The sequence below is a fragment of the Mustela nivalis genome (assembly GCF_964662115.1).
Source record: "Mustela nivalis genome assembly, chromosome: 13".
Lineage (NCBI taxonomy): Eukaryota > Metazoa > Chordata > Mammalia > Carnivora > Mustelidae > Mustela > Mustela nivalis.
Window position 1 is genome coordinate 92,436,703 of NC_139032.1, and position 17,104 is coordinate 92,453,806.

Consider the following 17,104-nt stretch of genomic DNA (forward strand, 5'->3'; position numbering starts at 1 on the left):
GATGATTTTAAGTCTCCCCAGAGAACGTTCCATCTTCGCCGCTTGTCGGGAGCTGCTTGTGGCGCCCGGCCCTGTGGCTCTGGTCTGGGCTGGGCCGCGCACGGGACGTCTGGGGCTCTGGTGCTCCTGTGCCCTCATCTCCCGGTTCCCCTCCTCGTCCTTCTGCTGCTGATTACTGTGGGCTGGGGCGGCCTCCTCTGGGTGCGCTGCCCACACTGGTGGACCCTCGGCCAGGAGCAGCTCCTCCGGGCCCGGTGGCTTCCCTGCCGAGACCCTCATGGCCCTGCCCAGCCGTCCCCCTGTAGCCAGTGCAGGTCCAACCCCAGCAGCCTCTGCTCGGCACTGCCTCTGGCCTCCCGTTCCCCCGTCCGTGTCTGCCACGTCTGTCCCCCAACTGTGGTGATGGTCACTGTGTGCGCCTAGTCAGACAGCTGGACACGATGAGCTCCCTGTGTAGCCAGGCACGGAAGTCAGGCTGCTGCCCCAACCGCACCCCAACCCAGCCCCTGGCACCCAGCACAATGAGGGGGGCAGGTGAGCCCCCAAGGACAGACGTGGATCAAGCTCTGGGGGTGAGTGTAGGGCTGCTTCCTGCCCCCACGTCCGCCTCCGCCCGGCATCCCCAGCCCCACACTGCCGTGTGCGGTCCTCCACGGGGCGCCCCTTCACACCTCCCCGCTGGCCGCGAGCGCGTGCCGTGCTGGACATGCTCTGGCACTTTCTGCACGCCAGTGACCTCGTCTGCTCAGAGGTTCCAGGGACAGCGGCTGGGGACGCAGCCCCGAGCGTCCTGCTGTCAGCCGGGCCCCTCCCCCCCACAGAGACTGGACGACAGGGTGCTATTGCCAACTGTTTATTCAGGCCCGCACGGGTGACCAGTGACATGCAGTTTGCCTGGGCCCACGGCACACTGACCTGCGCCGCCGGCCCTGCTGGTGAGCAGAGGCGCTCCCAGAGGCGGCCCGACCGAAGCGTACGTGTGCTGCTGACAGTCGCAGGGCACAGGCCCTGGGGGAAGAGGGTGCGGGAAGGGCAGGGCCCAGTGTCCAGTGCATCCCAAGCCAAGGTCACAGCCGTGGAGGCGGTGTGTGGTGTGAGCGTGGGGGGGGGGCAGGCCGACCCCTCCCGGCGGTCCTGCTGGACCCCCGTCTAAGGCTTGACTGTCCCGAGTGTCTCTGCCCGCCACACGGTCGGGGCCCTCGGGAAAAGGCTGCGGGCCTCTGTGCCGTCTTCAGTGGGTCCCAGCGGCCCCAGGATGCTCCTGTCGGCCGGTGCCCCTCTCAGCGCCTCTGGCTGCCAAACCAGGAGATAAAAGGGTAGGGCCGCGGGCGCGGGGCCTGGTGGATGCGCACTGTGCGGGGAGAGCGCCAGGCCTTGATGGTGGCGTCGTCGCTGGCCGTCAGCAGGAGCTCCTGCTCTCGGGGGCTGAAGACCACCGAGTTGACCACGTCCTGGTGCCGCAGCTTAGCCAAGCAGATGTTGTAATGCCGGTCCCAGATGTAGCCATGGCGGTCCTCTGCCCCGCTGCGGGGGAGCCTCGGTGAGACCCTGCCCCTGCTCCCAGCCCCAGCCCAGCCCAGCCCCACGCACCTACCTGGCCACGAAGTCCCTGCTGACGTCCAGGAAGATGAAGAAGCACTCGTCGTTGGGCGTGTAGGCGCGGTGCGCCCGCAGGGCCCGCTTCACCTCCCGCATGGTCTTGAGGTCAAACACCAGCAGGTCAATCTCCTCTGCGATGGGCGGTGGCTGCATGGGGTCGGCCACCACGGAGCCGCTGGGCCAGGCCCGGCTGTTTACGTACAGGTACCTGGGCGAGGGGCACCCTGCTCGGTATCAGCGGCTTGCAGCGGCCCCCACCCAGGACGCTCTCGGGGGCCCACCTGTTGTCTGGGGACAAGCCCATGCCGATGATGTGTCCGTGCACGTCGATGACGTGGTCCAGGGCGTCAAAGAAGGCGTCCGAGCCCCGGCCCTCGCCCAGCACAGGCCCAGCTGTAGTCATCTGGTGCGGCAGGATCTGCTTGATGCCTGCGGGAGGGCCGGCAGAGAGCAGCGGCCTCTGAACGAGGGGCTCCAGGCAGCTGGACCGGGGCCGGGCTCCCAGGACAGGCGGAGGAGGCCGACTCCGCCCACAGACTCCAGCCCTGCCCTTGGCCAGGGGAGGCCAGCCCCGCGCTGGGAATAGTCAGCCCCCGGCCCCAGGGAGGCAGGAGGGCCCCTGCCCTACCGATCTGGTGGGGTGAGTAGGTGAGGCAGCCCGTGGTGAAGATAAGCAGCTTGTGGGCGTCGGCCATGCCTTGCTCCGGGGGCTTGGTGCGGCCCTGGGCCAGCAGCTCGGCCACCTTGGTCTCCAGCGCGTGCTCCGACAGCTGGGGCTGCGCCCGCCCATCCAGGAGCCCATCCAAGAAGCGCCGCAAACCCTCCTTGGTGCGGGCCGGAGCCGGGCCTGGCCCCGGGCCTCCTGCCTCGTCCTCACTGTCGCTGCCCAGGTCAAAGACGCGGCCAGGGGACGCGCCGGCGTCCAGCAGGAGGTCGGGGCTGTCAAAGCGGCTGCAGTCGGCCACCATCACCGTGCGGATGGTGCTGGCGTTGAGGTTCTGAATCTTGAAGAGGCGTTTCACTACATTGACGTTCTCTGACTCCACGTCCTGGGGGTGGGAGACAGCAGGTGGGCACCAGGCCAGGCAGGGGCCGCCGCAGGGGGCCGCCGCAGGGAGCCGCGGGCCCGCACCTGGAAGGCGTTGTTGAGCCAGAGCACTGAGCAGGAGGTAATGTCCCCGATGCGGTGCAGGTTCCCCGAGATCAGGCTGGTCTCTGTCAGCCAGCAGCCAAACACGTCGTAGGGCTTGTTGCGCACTCGCGACAGCAGAGCGAAGTTGTCTGGGGGGGGCGGGGGCAGGGCTGTGGGAAGGGCCTGGGCGGGGTCGGGGAGGGCACAGGGCTTTGTAGGAGGGGGTGGGGGTGGCCCTGACCACCGGCCCTCACCTAGGCTGATGACTGCGATCTCACCCGATGAGGAGTTGTGGGGCCCCAGGAACACCCCGGACGCCAGCAGCAGCGAGTCGTCCTGGTTGAACTGGGAGAACTGGGTGTAGCTCCAGTTATAGGGCCGCATGTCCGCGCTGTGCAGCAGCGAGATGGTCAGGTCATTGTTCCAGATCTGCACGGGGGCGGAGTCATCCGGGGGCCTCTTGAGCCCGCCCTACACGGGACCCCAGGGCCCAGGCTGCAAGTCCCTCTCCCAGCTGAGCTCAGGCCCTGGAACCATCACCAGGATGGGGCTCCTGGCCCTGGCTGCCCGCTGACCCGAGAGGTGTGGGTCCGTGTGGCTGGCTCCTGGCCCTGGAGCGCAAGTCGCTTCCCTCCACGGGCAGTGTGGGCCGCCCCGGCGGGCCGCAGCGGCCGGGGGCCGGGCTCACCTTGACGGTGCAGTCCTTGGAGCAGGAGGCGAACTGGTAGCCCGAGTGGGAGAAGCTGAGGTGCAGAACCTGGTCCGCGTGCTCCCTGAGCGTCTGGACCTCCACGCAGGGCACCGTGTCATAGAGCCGCCGAAACTCTTCGTACCAGGATGTGGCCGCTGGGGGTGGGGGGTGGTCACCGCTGGGGCCCTGAGCCTCCTTTCCCACAGAGGCCAGCACCCCGTCAGCGTAGGGGACATCACCTCAGCTGCAGGGGTGCCCCTGGCACCCCCAAACCCCTGCCTCCCAGCCAGGACTGTAGTGAGGCGTGACCCGGCTGCTCCCCATCCGTGTGAGGGCCGCGCGGTGCCCTGGTGACCGCTATGGAGATCTGGGCAGTGGGGGACCAGTGCTGTGGCTTCAGCTGGCAGCATGTGAATGGCCCTGCCTCCCGCCCTCCCAGCCAGCCTGGTGGCCTGTGGGGCCACGTGCAGGCCCTGACCTGGGTGCCGGGGCACGTCTCGGGCCACCTGGTAGTAGCGGTAGAACTGCTCCCTCCACAGGAACTCGTCCCGGGACACGGCCTGCCACTGGCGGCACACCAGACCGGCGGCCAGTACGTCCGCTGGGCCCAAGCTCAGGAAGATCTGGTAGATGAGGCTGTCAGGGAGCAGGGGTGTGCCCCCCTCGTCCATTGTGACATTCTGCCCAGGCAGCCCTGAAACCCACACGTGGTCCCTTAGTTGCCGGTTGCACTGGCAGAGGATACTGGCCCCAAGGGAGGGGCCCCGTGGCTGAGCTGAGGCCAGTGCCCTGCTGGGACTTCCATCCGACTGAGCCTGTGTAGAGGGCCAGCTGGCCCTGCCCACCTGCCTAAGGGTCCAGCGGCTCCTCCAAGCGCCCTGGACAGCCACACTCCTGGACCCCACACTCCTGACGGGCGTCCCCGCAGGTCCCAGTGGTTCCCTGGAACAGGCAGCTCCGGGCGGCCAGCAGACCCCGCTCAGCACCTCCCAGCCCGGGCCAGCCTGAGCCGGACCCCACATCTGCTCTCAGCCCAGAAGGGACCAGTGGTGGGGTGGGTGGGGCCCTCCGACCCCCTCCCGCGCGGGGCCCGGAGACTCATGTGGGTGCCTGGGTTGGTGACCGCTCCGAGCCCGAGAAACGAAGACCCGGTGGCCCCCCACGCACACCTGCCACTCTGACCTGGCAGCCCCAAGGCTTCAGAGCTGTCAGCGTGGGACCGAGGTCCTTCGGAGCAGAGGCCTGGGGCCCGCGGGACAAGCGCCGGCCCGCCTGCCCCAGACGCCACCAGGGGCACCAGCCGGCCCTTGGCCTCTGCCCTGTGGCCTGGGGGAGCCCTGCCCGGCGGTCAGCGGGCCAGCGCGGCCGCTGTCGCTGCCGGGCGGGGTGGGGGCGGGGCGGGGGCGGCCCAACGTCCCCTCCCCCCTCCCCTCCGAGGGGCTGCGGGGGGCGGGGCCTCGGCTCGGCCCCAGGCCCGGCGGCCTCGGCCACTCATTCATCGGCAGAGGGCGCGGCCGAGGCCCAGGGGCCGGAGACTGGGGCTGGGCGTGGGGGGCGGGGGCCCGGGGACCGGACGCGGCCGGTTTGCGACCCTCCTCGGGGCCGGAAAACCGGGGGTCCGGGGCCGGACGACGACTTTCCCCGGGGCCGGGCGCACTCACCGCGGCCGCCTCCGCCCGGCTGTGCTGCCCCCGCCCCGGCGCCCGGCCTCGGCCGGCCGACCCGCTTCCGCCCCGCCGCTCCGGCCGCCGCGTCTCTATGATGAAGCCCGCCAGGCTGACGCCTCGAGCCCAGAGGCATCGATGGCCGCAGAGCGCCGAGCGCCCGGCAGCCCGCCTCGGCGTTGCTGCGCCTGCGCGCACTCCAGCTCGCGCCCAGCAGCGCCCCTGGCGGCCGGGAGGGGCGGCGCCCTTGCACCGGGGCCCGTGGGCTGGGCTGAGGGCAAGACTCACTCACTCTGACGGTTCGAGACCCCGCCCCGCCTCTCCCAGCTGCTCGGGCCGTTGGGTTAGGGGGTCGTGGGCAAGGAACCAGAGGTCAACTCGGACTTTGTAAACAGGATATGGCGCCAGGGCCCTGCCGGGAAATGCAGAGTCGAGGAGGCTGGGGGTGGACTTTCGCGGGGAAGGGGGGGGTGCGGGGCAGGTGCTTGGTAAGGCAGGAGGACCAACGGGGACTTACTGGGTTGGTGGTGGACGTCGCCGACTTCCTGTGCCAGGCTTCTGGGCGGAACTGGACGGTGGACTCTGACCCAGGACTCAGCCATCCTGGCCTGGCTTCCCCCAGTCCCCACACCGTTACTGCCACCGCCATGCTGACCCCCAGGACTGCACTCCTCTTGACTTTGCTCCTGGCTGGGGACTCCCTGAGCCAGAGGGCTCGGAGACCTCCTCAGCCCCCGTCCCCCATCAGCACCATCCCGCCAAAGGCCAACTTTGACGCTCAGCAGGTAGAGGAGAACAGGTGGGGGGGCGGGATGTCGCCCAGCTTTGGGGGGGCCAGGGCCAGGCAGCCCCTCATCCCCGTGTGCCCTCACATGGCCTGCCCCTAGTTTGCAGGGACGTGGCTCCTTGTGGCTGTGGCCTCCTCCTGCAGCTTCCTGCAGGAGCAGGGCCACCGGGTTGAGGCCACTCTACTGCGTGTGGCTCCCCAGCGTGCAGCCATGGCTGTCAGCACCTTCCAGAAGCTGTGAGTCCCCCGCGAGGACCCCTGCCCCCACCCTTGCTGTGGCCTGGACCAGAGTCCTGTGGGGCCCTGCCCGGGTTGGGGTCCCTAAGCCTGCTGTGCACCCCCCGCCTCCCAGGGATGGAATCTGCTGGCAGGTGCGGCAGCTCTACCGAGATGCGGGAGTCCCGGGCCGCTTCCTGCTTCCAGGTGAGGCCCGGGCAGCAGGGATGGGGGCGGGGCTAGGGGGGAGGAGCTGACTCCGCTGACTCTGCCCGGCTCCAGGCGCCCGTGCGGTGGACGTGGTCGTCGGAGAGACGGACTACGAGGGCTTTGCCATCCTGTACCTGGAGCGGAAGCGGAGGCTGTCGGTGAAACTGTACAGTGCGTCCTTGTGGGAGCCCATGTCCCGCACACACTCAGGGCCTTGTGTGCGGGGCAGGCCGGAGGGACACACCCAGACGCTCCTTGTCCTCCCCTCCCTGCATTCTGACCTCAGCTGAGCAGGGGTCAGGGAGGGGCCCTAGTGGATACCCCGGTGTGGGGACAGAGGGGACGTGGAGGGGGATGGGTGCGTCCCAAGCACACAACCCCTGTGCCCGGCGTGCCCCTCACCGCGTGCCCAGGAGCCCTGTGTGCCCCACAGCCCGCTCGCTCCCTCCAAGTGACTCGGCGCTGAGTGCGTTTGAGCAGCACGTCCAGAGGGCCAACCTGACCGAGGACCACGTCTTGTTCTTCCCCAAGTACGGTAAGCCTCCCCCAGCAGCCGGCCTTGCCCTCCCGCCGTGTGCCCTGCCCCAGCCTGACCCCTGCTTGGGCCTTCAGGTTTCTGCGAGGCCGCAGACCAGTTCCACGTCCTAGATGGTGAGTGGGCAGTGCTGGCCGGGCGGTGCAGTGACGGGGCACCCTCGCTTCTTCATTGGCTGAGTCTCATCTCTGCCCCAGAAACAAGAAGGTGAGTTCAGGCAGCGGCCCTGACCTTCGAAGGAGCGAAGACCCTGACGGTGGCGGCACCTGCTACCCCCTCACTGAGCCCCAGCGCCCCACAGGTCAGGGCCACCCCATGGGGGTCACTCTCCCTGCGTGCCCTGAAGCTGCCCATCACCCCCAGAGCTCAGGAACGTGGCCTTCATTAAACACGGTCTGTCTTGGCCCCTGATTTCTTCCTTTCCCCGTTGGACCCGCACCGGGGCCGCTGTCTGCCCATCTTCTCACGGGCACGTGGGGCTGCTCCCCTGGGTGGGCTGGGGAGGGGCACGTGGCTGGCTCCCCGGTCAAAAACCCTCCCCAGGGAGGCAGGGTGGTCCCTGCTGTCCCAGTGCCCCCGTCTCTGCCTCTTAATTGGGCCGCTGCTCTGTGGTCCCAGCTGCCCTTCCCTGCTGCCAGGCTATGGGCACACGTGCCCTGCTAGCCTTGCTGGGCTGCCCGGGGTAGGCCCAGGACCAGAGCCTGCCCCCCTCCCAGATGGTGGGGGGCCTTTTCTAGAGGGATCAGGAGCCCTCCCCACAGGTTCTCCTGGTGTCCCGCTGACCCTGAGCTCCTTCCTGGGAGGCATGGGTCCAGAGTCTCAGTGGCCCTCTGGCCTGTGACAGGACAGGCCACTGGGGAGGGACCGGCAGACCCATGGGGAATGGAGGCAGGGAGAGGGACGGGCTGAAAATGGGGTAACAATGTCCAGCCCACGCCGGGCAGGGGCTGCCTGGAGAGGGCCCTCCAAGTGATGCCAGACTGTTGTGGGGATGTGGAGTGCTGGGGCAGGTCTGCCTCCGGGGGCTCCCCAGTACCCTCCAGGGTAGGCTGCACGTGCTTTCCACACCCCAGGTCCCGGCCGACCTGCCAGGGTTGCTGACACGGGGAGATCCCTGGGAGAGAAGAGTCAGGACCGGGGAGAACTGACCCTAGAGGAAACAGAAGCTACTCCAAGAGTGCAAAGGGCACTTAAACAATTTCGAGTCACCCACATATGCCCTCCCCCCAGGGTCAAGGTCTGCCCAGGGGTCCTGCCGGGTGGCTGCCCCGGGACTAGAGGAGGGGGTTGCGGCCCTTACCCGGTGCCAGGAGCCCCTCCTAGTGAGAACACGCCCCAGATCCTCCCAGCACCCCCCACCCCCCATCTCGTGAAACCATCTTCTGCATTGGCTGGAGGGCACTGGCCAGTTTCGACAGCTCTGCTGGCTTGGGAGCAGGTACCCTGCCCCACAGACGCCCTCCGGGTGCCCTGAGGGGCCTGCAGGCGCCCTGCTCCGGGAAGGCGTGCCTGGGCTCTGAGGACGCCTCCTCTGCGGGGGGCAGCTTTCTCCCTTCCCTCCCCTCCTCGGCCTCCCCAAGCCTTGCGGGGCGAGATCCAGGCCCACAGCGCTTACCCAGGTGCTTCTGGACAGACATGTCCATCCCGGAGACAGGTGCTTGCCTCTCCCTCAGCCTCCCCAATGTCCCCTTGGGAACGAGGACGGGGGTGAGGGGTTGGCCTCCCTTCAGGAGAACGTGGGGAGGGTCTAAGAGCAAAGGGACATTAGCTTGGCCAAAGCTGGGCCCGGAACTGGCCCCAAGCCACGCTGTCTCGGGCCCCGGGCATCGATCTGACGAGGGTTTCTCAATGCTGGGCTCACACGTGGGACAGCTCCCCGCTCCTGGACGCTCGAGGTACAGAGCTCACCACTGACTGTGGGTGAGGCTGAGGGGGCGCCGGGGAGTGGGACCCCCCACCGGCCCCCATTTCCTCCCTGGACTGCGAGGGAGTAGGGGTGAGCAGCAGGCCATCCCAGGGGAAACGCAAGGACCACTCTCTGTCCCAGCTCTGCGTTCCCATGTGGCCCACTGGGACCAGGAGGACGGGCGGGTGTCCGCGGGGAGACCCAGCAGCAGCCTTGTACGGGCTCCCTGTCTCCAGTGGGTGGCCGCGGACCATGCCTGACCCCGCAGACTGCACAGTGCCCACCCTCTGTCCCTTGCAATGGGCTTCCCAGAAAGGCAGATCTACAGGGCTGAGGAGAAGACAGGAAGGCGGCGGGCCATGGCTCCCAGGGCTTTGAGGGAAAACTTAGCCTCCCTACAGGCCCCAGAGAGCCACTGATCACCCCCGCTGGAGTCACCACGCACCTGTACCGGCTCAGAGCCGGCAGAGTGTCCAGAGAGGCCCCTGCATGCCTGGCCCCACAGCCCCCAAACAAAAAATGAGGGCCTCTGCTCTGGGGTGTGTGGGGGGGTTCTGACATACCCCCCACTCAGGGATTCCGGGGAAGGACGCTTCGGGAAGGGCTGCAGGTCCACACAGCGGCACCAGAGACCCTCCCAAGTGACCACCGGGCTGAGGCCCCACAGCAGCCCAGTGTCCCTCTGGCTCCCCAGGCCTGTCCTTCTGGGTCTTGGGGGCGGGGGTGTGAGTTACTGTCGCCATGCATTTTATTTCCACAAAAAACGTTCAATGAACTCTAATTGTCACAAACTAGGTGAAGTAATTGTAGTTCTAAGTGAACCGTTTTTATGCAAAAACGTTGTGATTTGTGTTTTGCCTTTTAATTGTAATAGGTGATTTTTAACACCTCAGAAGGAAGAAAAGTACTTTTTCTGGAGAGAAAATGAGGGGGAGAGCGCTTGAGATGGAGCAGGGGTGGGGGGCGGAGGGGCGGAGGCGGCATCTTAAGGAGGCTGCTCACGGAGCGGGGATCCCGACGCGGGCTCACTCCCACAGCCCAGAGATCATGACCTCGGCCCAAATCGAGCCAATGAGCCACGGAGGCGCCCCAAGAAAAATACCTCCTAAAAAGGGATACAAACTTGCCTTTAATTGGCAGGGGTGGTTGGGGGCCTCCGGGAAAGGAGGCTCCTGCCGCTGGAGCACTGTCCTGGGAGCCCTCCGGCCTCGGCAGGACACGAGGGGGCTGCGTCCCAGGCCCCCCGCGCCCAGGTCCCACAGGCAGGCGCGTCGTGGGCTGTCCCCGAACTGCCGGCCCTTCTCGCTGGGTGCCCGCGCTCTGCGCACACAGCAGCCTCAGTGGGCAGGTGGGCCAGGACCCCTGCCTGTGGGGGCCGGGGCTGGACAGAGCCCGCCGCCCAGGGGACCCACCACCTCCCTCCGGCTCACGGCAGGACCGTCGCACGGGCTCGTTCCGCAGGGCCCGCTCCTGGCCAGCACCGCGCCCGCCCCTCAGCACCCCCCGCCCCCGGCTGAGGGCCTCAGCGGCCGCGCCGGACCCTCGGGGATGCCCTGAACCCAGCGCCCCTCCGCTCCCCGGTGCAGGTCGGTCCCCGTCCACCCCCTCGGCCTCGGCCCCGGGCGCTCGGGAGGGCGGGGCCAGCGCGCCGAGAGCACCGCGCCCGAGCTTGGGGCGAGCGAACCGGGGAGCCGCCGTGCTGGGGGGCGGCGGGGCTCCGGCTGCTGCTGTGCGGGAGGGACGGCCCCGGGCGCGGCGAGCGCGCGGAAGGGTCCCGCGGAGGCCGGAGCGAGGGGACGCCAGGCAGCCGGCGGGGAAGGGGCTGCGGGGAGGCCAGGCCCGGCTCCCGGGAGGGTGGGCTGGGGGGGGCGTCCCGGCCCTCGCCGCGGCCACCCCGACTGCTGTACCCGCGGCCCCGGCCGCCCTGAGCGACGACGCGGGAACGCGGGCAGCCCCGCCACTGCCGGCCGCCCGGAGCCTTTGCACACGGCGCGGCGCGCCGCCGGCGTCACGTGCCCGCCGTCGCCCAATGGCAGGGACTGTGGGAGGAGCGCGGCTCGGCAAGTCCGCCTCCAGCCTGCAACGCGCCCGGCGGACGGTAGGCGGCACCAGAGTCGCCCAGCGCCGCGGGAGGCGTCCGGAGCCGGTTCCCCGCTGGCCCCGGAGGCGTGGGCGGAGGGGGGGGGCCCTCCCGGGAGCGAGACCCCGGGTTGCTCTCCGGCGCGGGGGACCCGCCTGCCCTCCGCTGCGGCCGGGAGGGCGGGGGAGGGGTGTCCCGCCCCCAGTGTCCCCAGAGCGCCGGCGCGGAGGGGCCGGCCTGCCCGTGTTGAGCGGGTCGCACGTCGGGCCCGCGCGGCGGGAGGTGGGACGCGGCGTTCAAAGCGTCCGGGGTCGGAGCCGCCACCCCAGCTTCTGCTGGGCCGAGAGGCCTCCTGTGGGAGGTTCCGGGGAAATCGGTTCGCATTTCTCCTCCTCTGGGCCCGAGTCCCCCGGAGCAGCAGAGCCGCGAGCTCAAGGAACGGGGGCGGGGGGCTGCCCTGCGGGCTCGGGTCTCGGGGAGATGCTGGTGGCCCTGGCCCTCCCGACCCCTGCACGTCCCCTGTCCTGGGGCCTGCAGCTGACCCGGAGAGGCCTTGATGGTCTCCCTGGCAATGGGAAGCGCTCCCGGAGGAGGAAGCAGCAGGCGGTCCTCGCCCTTCCACGCAGTGTGAGGCTCTGGGACAGAGCCGGGCCCTGAAGCTCCTTGTCCTTGGGGGACCAGTGCTTTCTCCGTGTCCTGGTTGGGTCCCCTCCTCAGGACAGACTGCTGGAAGCCAAGGGTGGGGGAGGGAAGGAGGTGGCCCAGGATGTGGAGACCTGGGGGGGAGGGGAGGGAGACCAAGGGCAGCGCAGTGAGGGGGGGCAAGATGGCCCAGGTTGGGGCAGGAGGTGGCCTAGAATAGGGGGGAAACTGGGTGGGGGCAGGAGGTGGCCCAAGACATGAGGACCCAGGAGGTTAAGGGGGTAGCCTAGGACAGGGGTAACCTGTTTGGTAGGAGATGGCCCAAGATGGGGAGACCTGGGTGGGGGCAAAAGTGGCCCAGGACAGGGGGGCCCCGGGTGGGGGCAGGAGGTGGCCTGGGACATGAGGACCCGGGTGGGGCAGGAGGTGGCCTGGGACAAGGGGTTCACAGGTCAGGTACATGTCCTTCCAGTCTCCTAGAGCCCAGCACCTACACATTTGACTACCTCTGTGGCTGTTTTCTTCAGGCTCTTTCTCTGGGGGTGGCCGAGCGGGCTACATGCCCAGAGCTCAGGCCCTCCTGCCCCCAGGCCAAGTGTGTGGGAGCCCCACCCCCATGAGACTGGGCTGCCTGCCCCTGCCCTCACTCTGGCACAGGGGCCCCTGCAGTCACCCCTCAGTCATCCCGATCTGAGGGCTCTGGCTGCCTGCCCACCACCCCGTTGTCTGGCGTCACTTTGAGCGGCCGTGACCCCTGCCCCTGGGGCCAGTTGGGCCCCTTGGTCTGTTGTTGCCCCACGCTTGGGTTCAGGGCGTGGGGAGCAGTGCAGGGGTGGCAGGCCTGGGCTCGGCACTCCGTGTTCCACAAGAACTTCGTGCCCCTGATCTTCGGGACTAAGAGAAGGTCAAGCTCCCTGTGTGGGATGGAACGTTCTGCCCTCCACCTGGTGGCAGGAAGGCTCCTGAGGCAGGGCCCGGACAGGGAGGCACTGCCGGCGTGGGGCACTGGGAAGGGGTTCCAAAGAGGGTTGGAGCTGGGGGACTTCGGACTCAGGAAGCGAGGTGCAGAGACATCCCTGGGAGCTAGTGGACCCAGCAAGCACCCCCGGCCCCTCCATTTTCTGCCTGTCTCCCTGGGCTGGGACCCAGGTGCCCCCCGTCTTTGGCGGGCAGGATCTCAAGAGGGCCCCGCCCCTGCCCAGTCTGCCGCCAAGCCCTCTGTGGCCACCTCTTCTGCCAATTCTGAGAAGGTACGCGAAAGGGGCACGCCTCTGGGGAGGGGCACCTGTGGAGGGGCCCATAAGGAGGGGAGGGTCTGAGTCCGCAGCCACAGGGCCACTTGCTTCCCCCCGTCCCTCCTGGGATGGGGCCTTGTTGTGCCCTGTGGGCAGTGCTCGCCCTGCTAAAAGGCCTGAAGGGCCAGACCTCAAACACCCAGCCAGGCATTCCCTCCGTGTTACGGAACTTCCAGGAAGACCAGGTCTGGGGCCTTGAAGGGAGGGGGAGAAAGTCAGCCGGCGTCCAAGTGCAGGGAGCAAGGGGGGCCATGGTGGCGGGGAAGGCACCGTCCCGGGAGCCCAGCCCGGCCTCAGATCCCCCCACAGAGATTCCTGACGTCCGACAGAAAAGGTCCCTGGACAGGCAGGCCTTCCTGGGCCAGCTGTTCCCTCCTGTAACCCTGGCTAGTCCCTGAGCGCTGGGAACATCTCCATCAACTACGGCCTGAGAATGCCAGGCGCTGGGCAAGTTCACCCCAGCCCTGCCGGTGTCATCGGTGCTCATGGGGAGCCACCGCCTGGTGAGGGCCCCTGGGCTGTCCTGGGCTCTGCCTACCTCAGATTCCCACAGTTCCAGGGGGAATGGTTTGTGGTCGGCCTAGCGGGCAGCACCCACAGGAAGATGGACAGATTCCTGCTGAACCCATTCACTGCAGTGTTCGAGCAAAATAAGAACAGCCGCCTTGAAGTGTCGTATGCCATGATCCGGTGAGTGAGGATCCCTGGCCTGTACCCCTGGAACCTACTGGCTTCATGGCTCGAGGCCAGCATGGGCCCCAGTGCCCTGGTTCAGCAAAGGCAGCCAGTGACCTAAGCCAGCTCTGGGGCACACACAAAAGAGGGGTGCGTTTACTGGATCACAGACTCAGAAGAACCTCGAGGGCTTATGGAGTTCAGGTACAGCTGGATCCAGGAGTTCAAACAGTGTGATCAGGGCCCCTTCAGCCCTTCAGCCCCTCCCTCTCTCTCCCTCAGCTCTGTCTGTCCCAGAGCTCTGTTTGGGAAAGTTCTCACCTCACAGGGATAAAACATTAGCCTGGGCTGATGGCCCTCTCAGGGCTCCCAATTCCAGAAAAGAGAGAGCATCCTGGTCAGCCTGGCAACGGCCTCTGACCAGGTTTTCTGGAGTCACGTGATCCTCCTGAACCCGTTGCTGCAACCAGGGTGACAGGGGCTCTGGCTGGTCTGTCCGAAAGAAGTGCCTCCCCCCTGGTTGGGAAGAAGCGGGAGTCTTGATGGACGGCCCCTGGGAATGAGGTGAGGGTGGTGCCGTCCCCCTTTGGGGCCACCGGTGCCGTGAAGGCTTCTTTACCCTCACCACATCTTCAGCAGGCCTGGCAGGCTTCCTTGCCCACCTGCCTGGCTACACGGGACAGAGGGTCTGGGAACCTCTCTGGTTAGGGCTCTCTGGGTCTGAGTAATATGAAACAAGGACCGTAAGCGAGGCGGGTCTCTCACGCCGACCAAGGTAGGTCCTAGAGCTGAGAGCCTCCTCTGAGGGTCTCCCTTGGCCCCTGCCCCAGCCTGCCAGCTGCATGGGCCCTGCCACCCCAGAACGCCCCATTGTAGCATCTCAGGTTTCTGGGGGCACCTGACTGGCCTGGCTCCTGTCGGAGGTCGATTAGAGGGGAGGAGGGGGACAGAGAACCCAGTGCAAGTGCAGGAGGACCGAGAAGGCTTTGGGGCAACCTCCCCTCTCCCCCACCGGCAGGCCGGACTGTACTTGGTTGCTTCTCAAAACAGGTGTGTCCCCCGGAGAGGCCCCTGCACGGCGGGAGGGCCTCCTGGGGCCCGAGGTGGGGGTCTACCCGGCCGGCCCAGCTTCTCCCCATCGGGATCAGCGACGTCTGGGGCTGCTGACTAGGGGCGCCCGCCGCGATGCCCACCGGGCCCACTCAGGACTCCCGAAGGGGACCCTGCAACCAGAAACGCCTTTCTGTCGCCATCGCACATACACGGGCAGGCCGGGAAGGAGCGGCCGGTGGGTGGGCGCACAGAGGCTCCAAGGGGATGTGTGAGGGCGAGGGAGAGCCCACACCGCGTCCTCCAGGAGGGACAGCCTCCCTGGGGAGCGCAGCACAGCTTCCTGTGTGGGGCCGCGCCCGTGGCTTCCGACAGATGTCTCCTCCAGGTGCACAACTGAGATATGGCGGGGACCGGCTTCGGGGCCCTCCCCTGAGGGAGGGAAGGAAACCAGAGGTCTGGCCAGGTTCCAGAACCTTCTTCTTGTGTTCTCCCCCGCTCCCACAGGGGCCGCCGCTGTGTCTCCTGGTCCTACGTGCTGATTCCGGCAGCAAAGCCCGGGGCGTTCTCGGTGGACAGCAGGGAGGGTGAGAGGGTGACCGCGGGAGGCAGGGGGGTGGCCTGGGGAGGGCGCCCGGGCAGGGCAAGGGCCTCGTGCTGCGGGGTTACCTCCCCTGTGTCCCGGCAGAGCCCGAGGAGGTCCAGGTATACGACACTGACTACAGCGTGTTCGCTCTGATGCTGTTCAGAAGACAGTCGGGCGGCCAGAGCGTCCTCAGGGTCACCCTGCTATGTGAGGCCCGCCCGGCGGCCGAGGTCCAGCTGGTGGGGGGGGGGGAGGGCGGAGGTGGGTGGAGTGCAGGGGTCCGGCACCGCCAGAGCAACAGCCACTGCTAAAGGCCGTGCCGCTGTCCCCCGGCCCCAGGCAGGGTGTGGGTGATCCAGACGGCGGTGCTGGACAAGTTTGTCTGCCTGCTGCAGGCGCTGGGCCTGTCGGACGACAACGTGGTCTTCCCGGACCTGACAGGTGACGGGCCCTCGGGCAGCCGCAGGGGTCTGCACCCAGCACGGGCCGCCCATGGCCCTCGAGAGCCCTATGGGAGCCCATGGGGGAGTGTGGCCTGCGCGCAGGGTCTACCTGCGGGGTCCTGAGCTCAAAGGAGGTTTCTCACAACTCCTTGGTGTCTGCCCCCACCCGGGGTGCCCCTGTCCCGGGCCGCCCCCCACCCCTGCCCGGGGTCCCGCATCCTGGCCCCTCCTCTCATTCCAGGAGCGTTTCCCACGTCCGGCCCTTCCCACAGGTGTGACCGCATGTAAAGCACAGGCACACAGGCAGACACGCGGTGCTGACGCCGGCACACGCCCTGCTTACACACGCGTGCGTGCACGTGTGCACACCCAGGGACACAGCGTTCACAAGCACGAGCCTGGGAGGGCCCCGCCGCACCTCTGCAGCGAGCCTGGGGGCTGGGAGCAGGGTGGCACCCTGGAGGGTCTGTCCCTCCGTCCCTGGCCAGCCTCCCGCACCAGAGCCTTCTCCCCGGCAGCTGCGGGCGCCCTCCCGCCCTGGGCCCCGGCGCCTCGCCCCTCCCCGGAGCTGCGGGCTCTCATGCCGCCTCCAGCTCTGTCCCGGCTCTGCTCCTCCTGCATCTGAGCCTCTGTCTCTCCCGTCAGAGTGGTCACCCAAGCTGGGAACCTGCTGAAGGTGGATGCGGCTCCCCCACGGCAAGGCCTCTCCCCTGCTCGCAGCGAGGAATAAAGGCTCTGTGTCGGGGTCCAGCCGTGTGAGCCAGCGTGACCTTGGGGGGGGGTGCGAGTAGGGGCGGGCCCTCCGAGCGCACTCATGCCCACCCCTGCCCACCAGGCCCGTCCGCAGCCTCCAGTCTCCTCGGGAGTGTGTCTGCCGATCACTGCGGGTCCCTGCGGGTCCCCTCCGTCCTGCCCGCATGGCCCCCAGAGACACGAGTTCACAGACCTCCCCACCTCCCAGTCCCCAGAGCCCTGGAACCGCCATGAGGGGTGCAGCAGGGGGGCCCGGAAGAGGAGCAGCCTAGACACAGCTGCGCCGGCCTGGAGGGTGGGGGAGGGCTGGGCAGAGAGGCTTGGCTTCCTGTTGTGGGGGGCCGGCCGGACCCCCACCGGGTATAGGGATCCTTCAGGTGCAGAGAGCCCTAACCCAGGACCCCAACCGTCTGTGCACACCTGAGAGGCAGCTGCCCTGTCCCAGATAGGACCAGTCTCCGCCCCGCCCCGCCCCACCATCCTGGCCCCATGGAGCTCCAAGCAGGGGGCAGCAGGCCAAGCCCAGGGCCTGTGGGGAAGCTGATCCCACCAGAGATCAAGGAACATGGGGACCTCTCACTCCGTGCCAGATTGCATTTCTTTGGCCTGAGTGCCCCCCCCTCCCCACCCCAGTCTGGCCCTGTTCCTCCCTCAGGCCAGAGTCAGCAGAAGGGGTGAAAGCAGGTGGGCTGGCCCTGGCCCTGGGCCAGTCTTTGTCCCTCTGGCGGCCACCTGGCCTGTCAGCTTCAGCCCTGGGTGGCAGGAGGGGCCCTTCCCCGTGGTCTGGGTCACACCTTCCTCCCAGCCTTTTCCGTGGAGGCCACACAAAGCCCTGTACTG

At 68.0% G+C, this 17,104-nt stretch overlaps 3 protein-coding genes across 10 annotated transcripts; 2 read left to right on the forward strand and 1 right to left on the reverse strand.

Annotated features, from left to right (window-relative positions):
• Positions 1–837: 837 nt before the first annotated feature.
• On the reverse strand, positions 838–5,165 carry FBXW5 (F-box and WD repeat domain containing 5). 8 transcript variants are annotated; one of them, XM_082696319.1, is made up of 9 exons: positions 5,084–5,165; positions 3,901–4,116; positions 3,420–3,577; positions 2,986–3,160; positions 2,732–2,880; positions 2,228–2,648; positions 1,881–2,028; positions 1,595–1,807; positions 838–1,293 (listed from the first exon to the last, which is right to left on the reverse strand). In XM_082696319.1, the coding sequence occupies exons 2-9, from the start codon at positions 4,091–4,093 to the stop codon at positions 1,281–1,283; spliced, it is 1,470 nt and encodes a 489-aa protein (XP_082552445.1). In that variant the 5' UTR covers positions 4,094–4,116; positions 5,084–5,165; the 3' UTR covers positions 838–1,280. The 8 variants fall into 8 exon arrangements, with proteins under 8 accessions (XP_082552445.1, XP_082552441.1, XP_082552442.1 ...); XM_082696315.1 differs by having other exon boundaries at positions 838–1,524; XM_082696316.1 differs by lacking the exon at positions 5,084–5,165 and adding an exon at positions 4,605–4,904 and having other exon boundaries at positions 838–1,524.
• Positions 5,166–5,322: 157 nt separating this feature from the next.
• Positions 5,323–7,239, forward strand: C8G (complement C8 gamma chain). Its single transcript, XM_082696357.1, has 7 exons — positions 5,323–5,871; positions 5,974–6,110; positions 6,226–6,296; positions 6,372–6,470; positions 6,733–6,834; positions 6,912–6,950; positions 7,032–7,239. The coding sequence occupies exons 1-7, from the start codon at positions 5,485–5,487 to the stop codon at positions 7,043–7,045; spliced, it is 849 nt and encodes a 282-aa protein (XP_082552483.1). The 5' UTR covers positions 5,323–5,484; the 3' UTR covers positions 7,046–7,239.
• A 506-nt stretch (positions 7,240–7,745) lies between these two features.
• Positions 7,746–16,261, forward strand: LCN12 (lipocalin 12; the record flags this gene model as incomplete). Its single annotated transcript, XM_082695205.1, has 7 exons — positions 7,746–7,750; positions 10,327–10,838; positions 12,636–12,712; positions 13,311–13,447; positions 14,990–15,069; positions 15,171–15,275; positions 15,408–16,261. 7 exons carry the CDS (start codon positions 7,746–7,748, stop codon positions 15,632–15,634), a joined length of 1,143 nt encoding a protein of 380 aa, XP_082551331.1. The 3' UTR covers positions 15,635–16,261.
• Between the last annotated feature and the right edge of the window lie 843 nt (positions 16,262–17,104).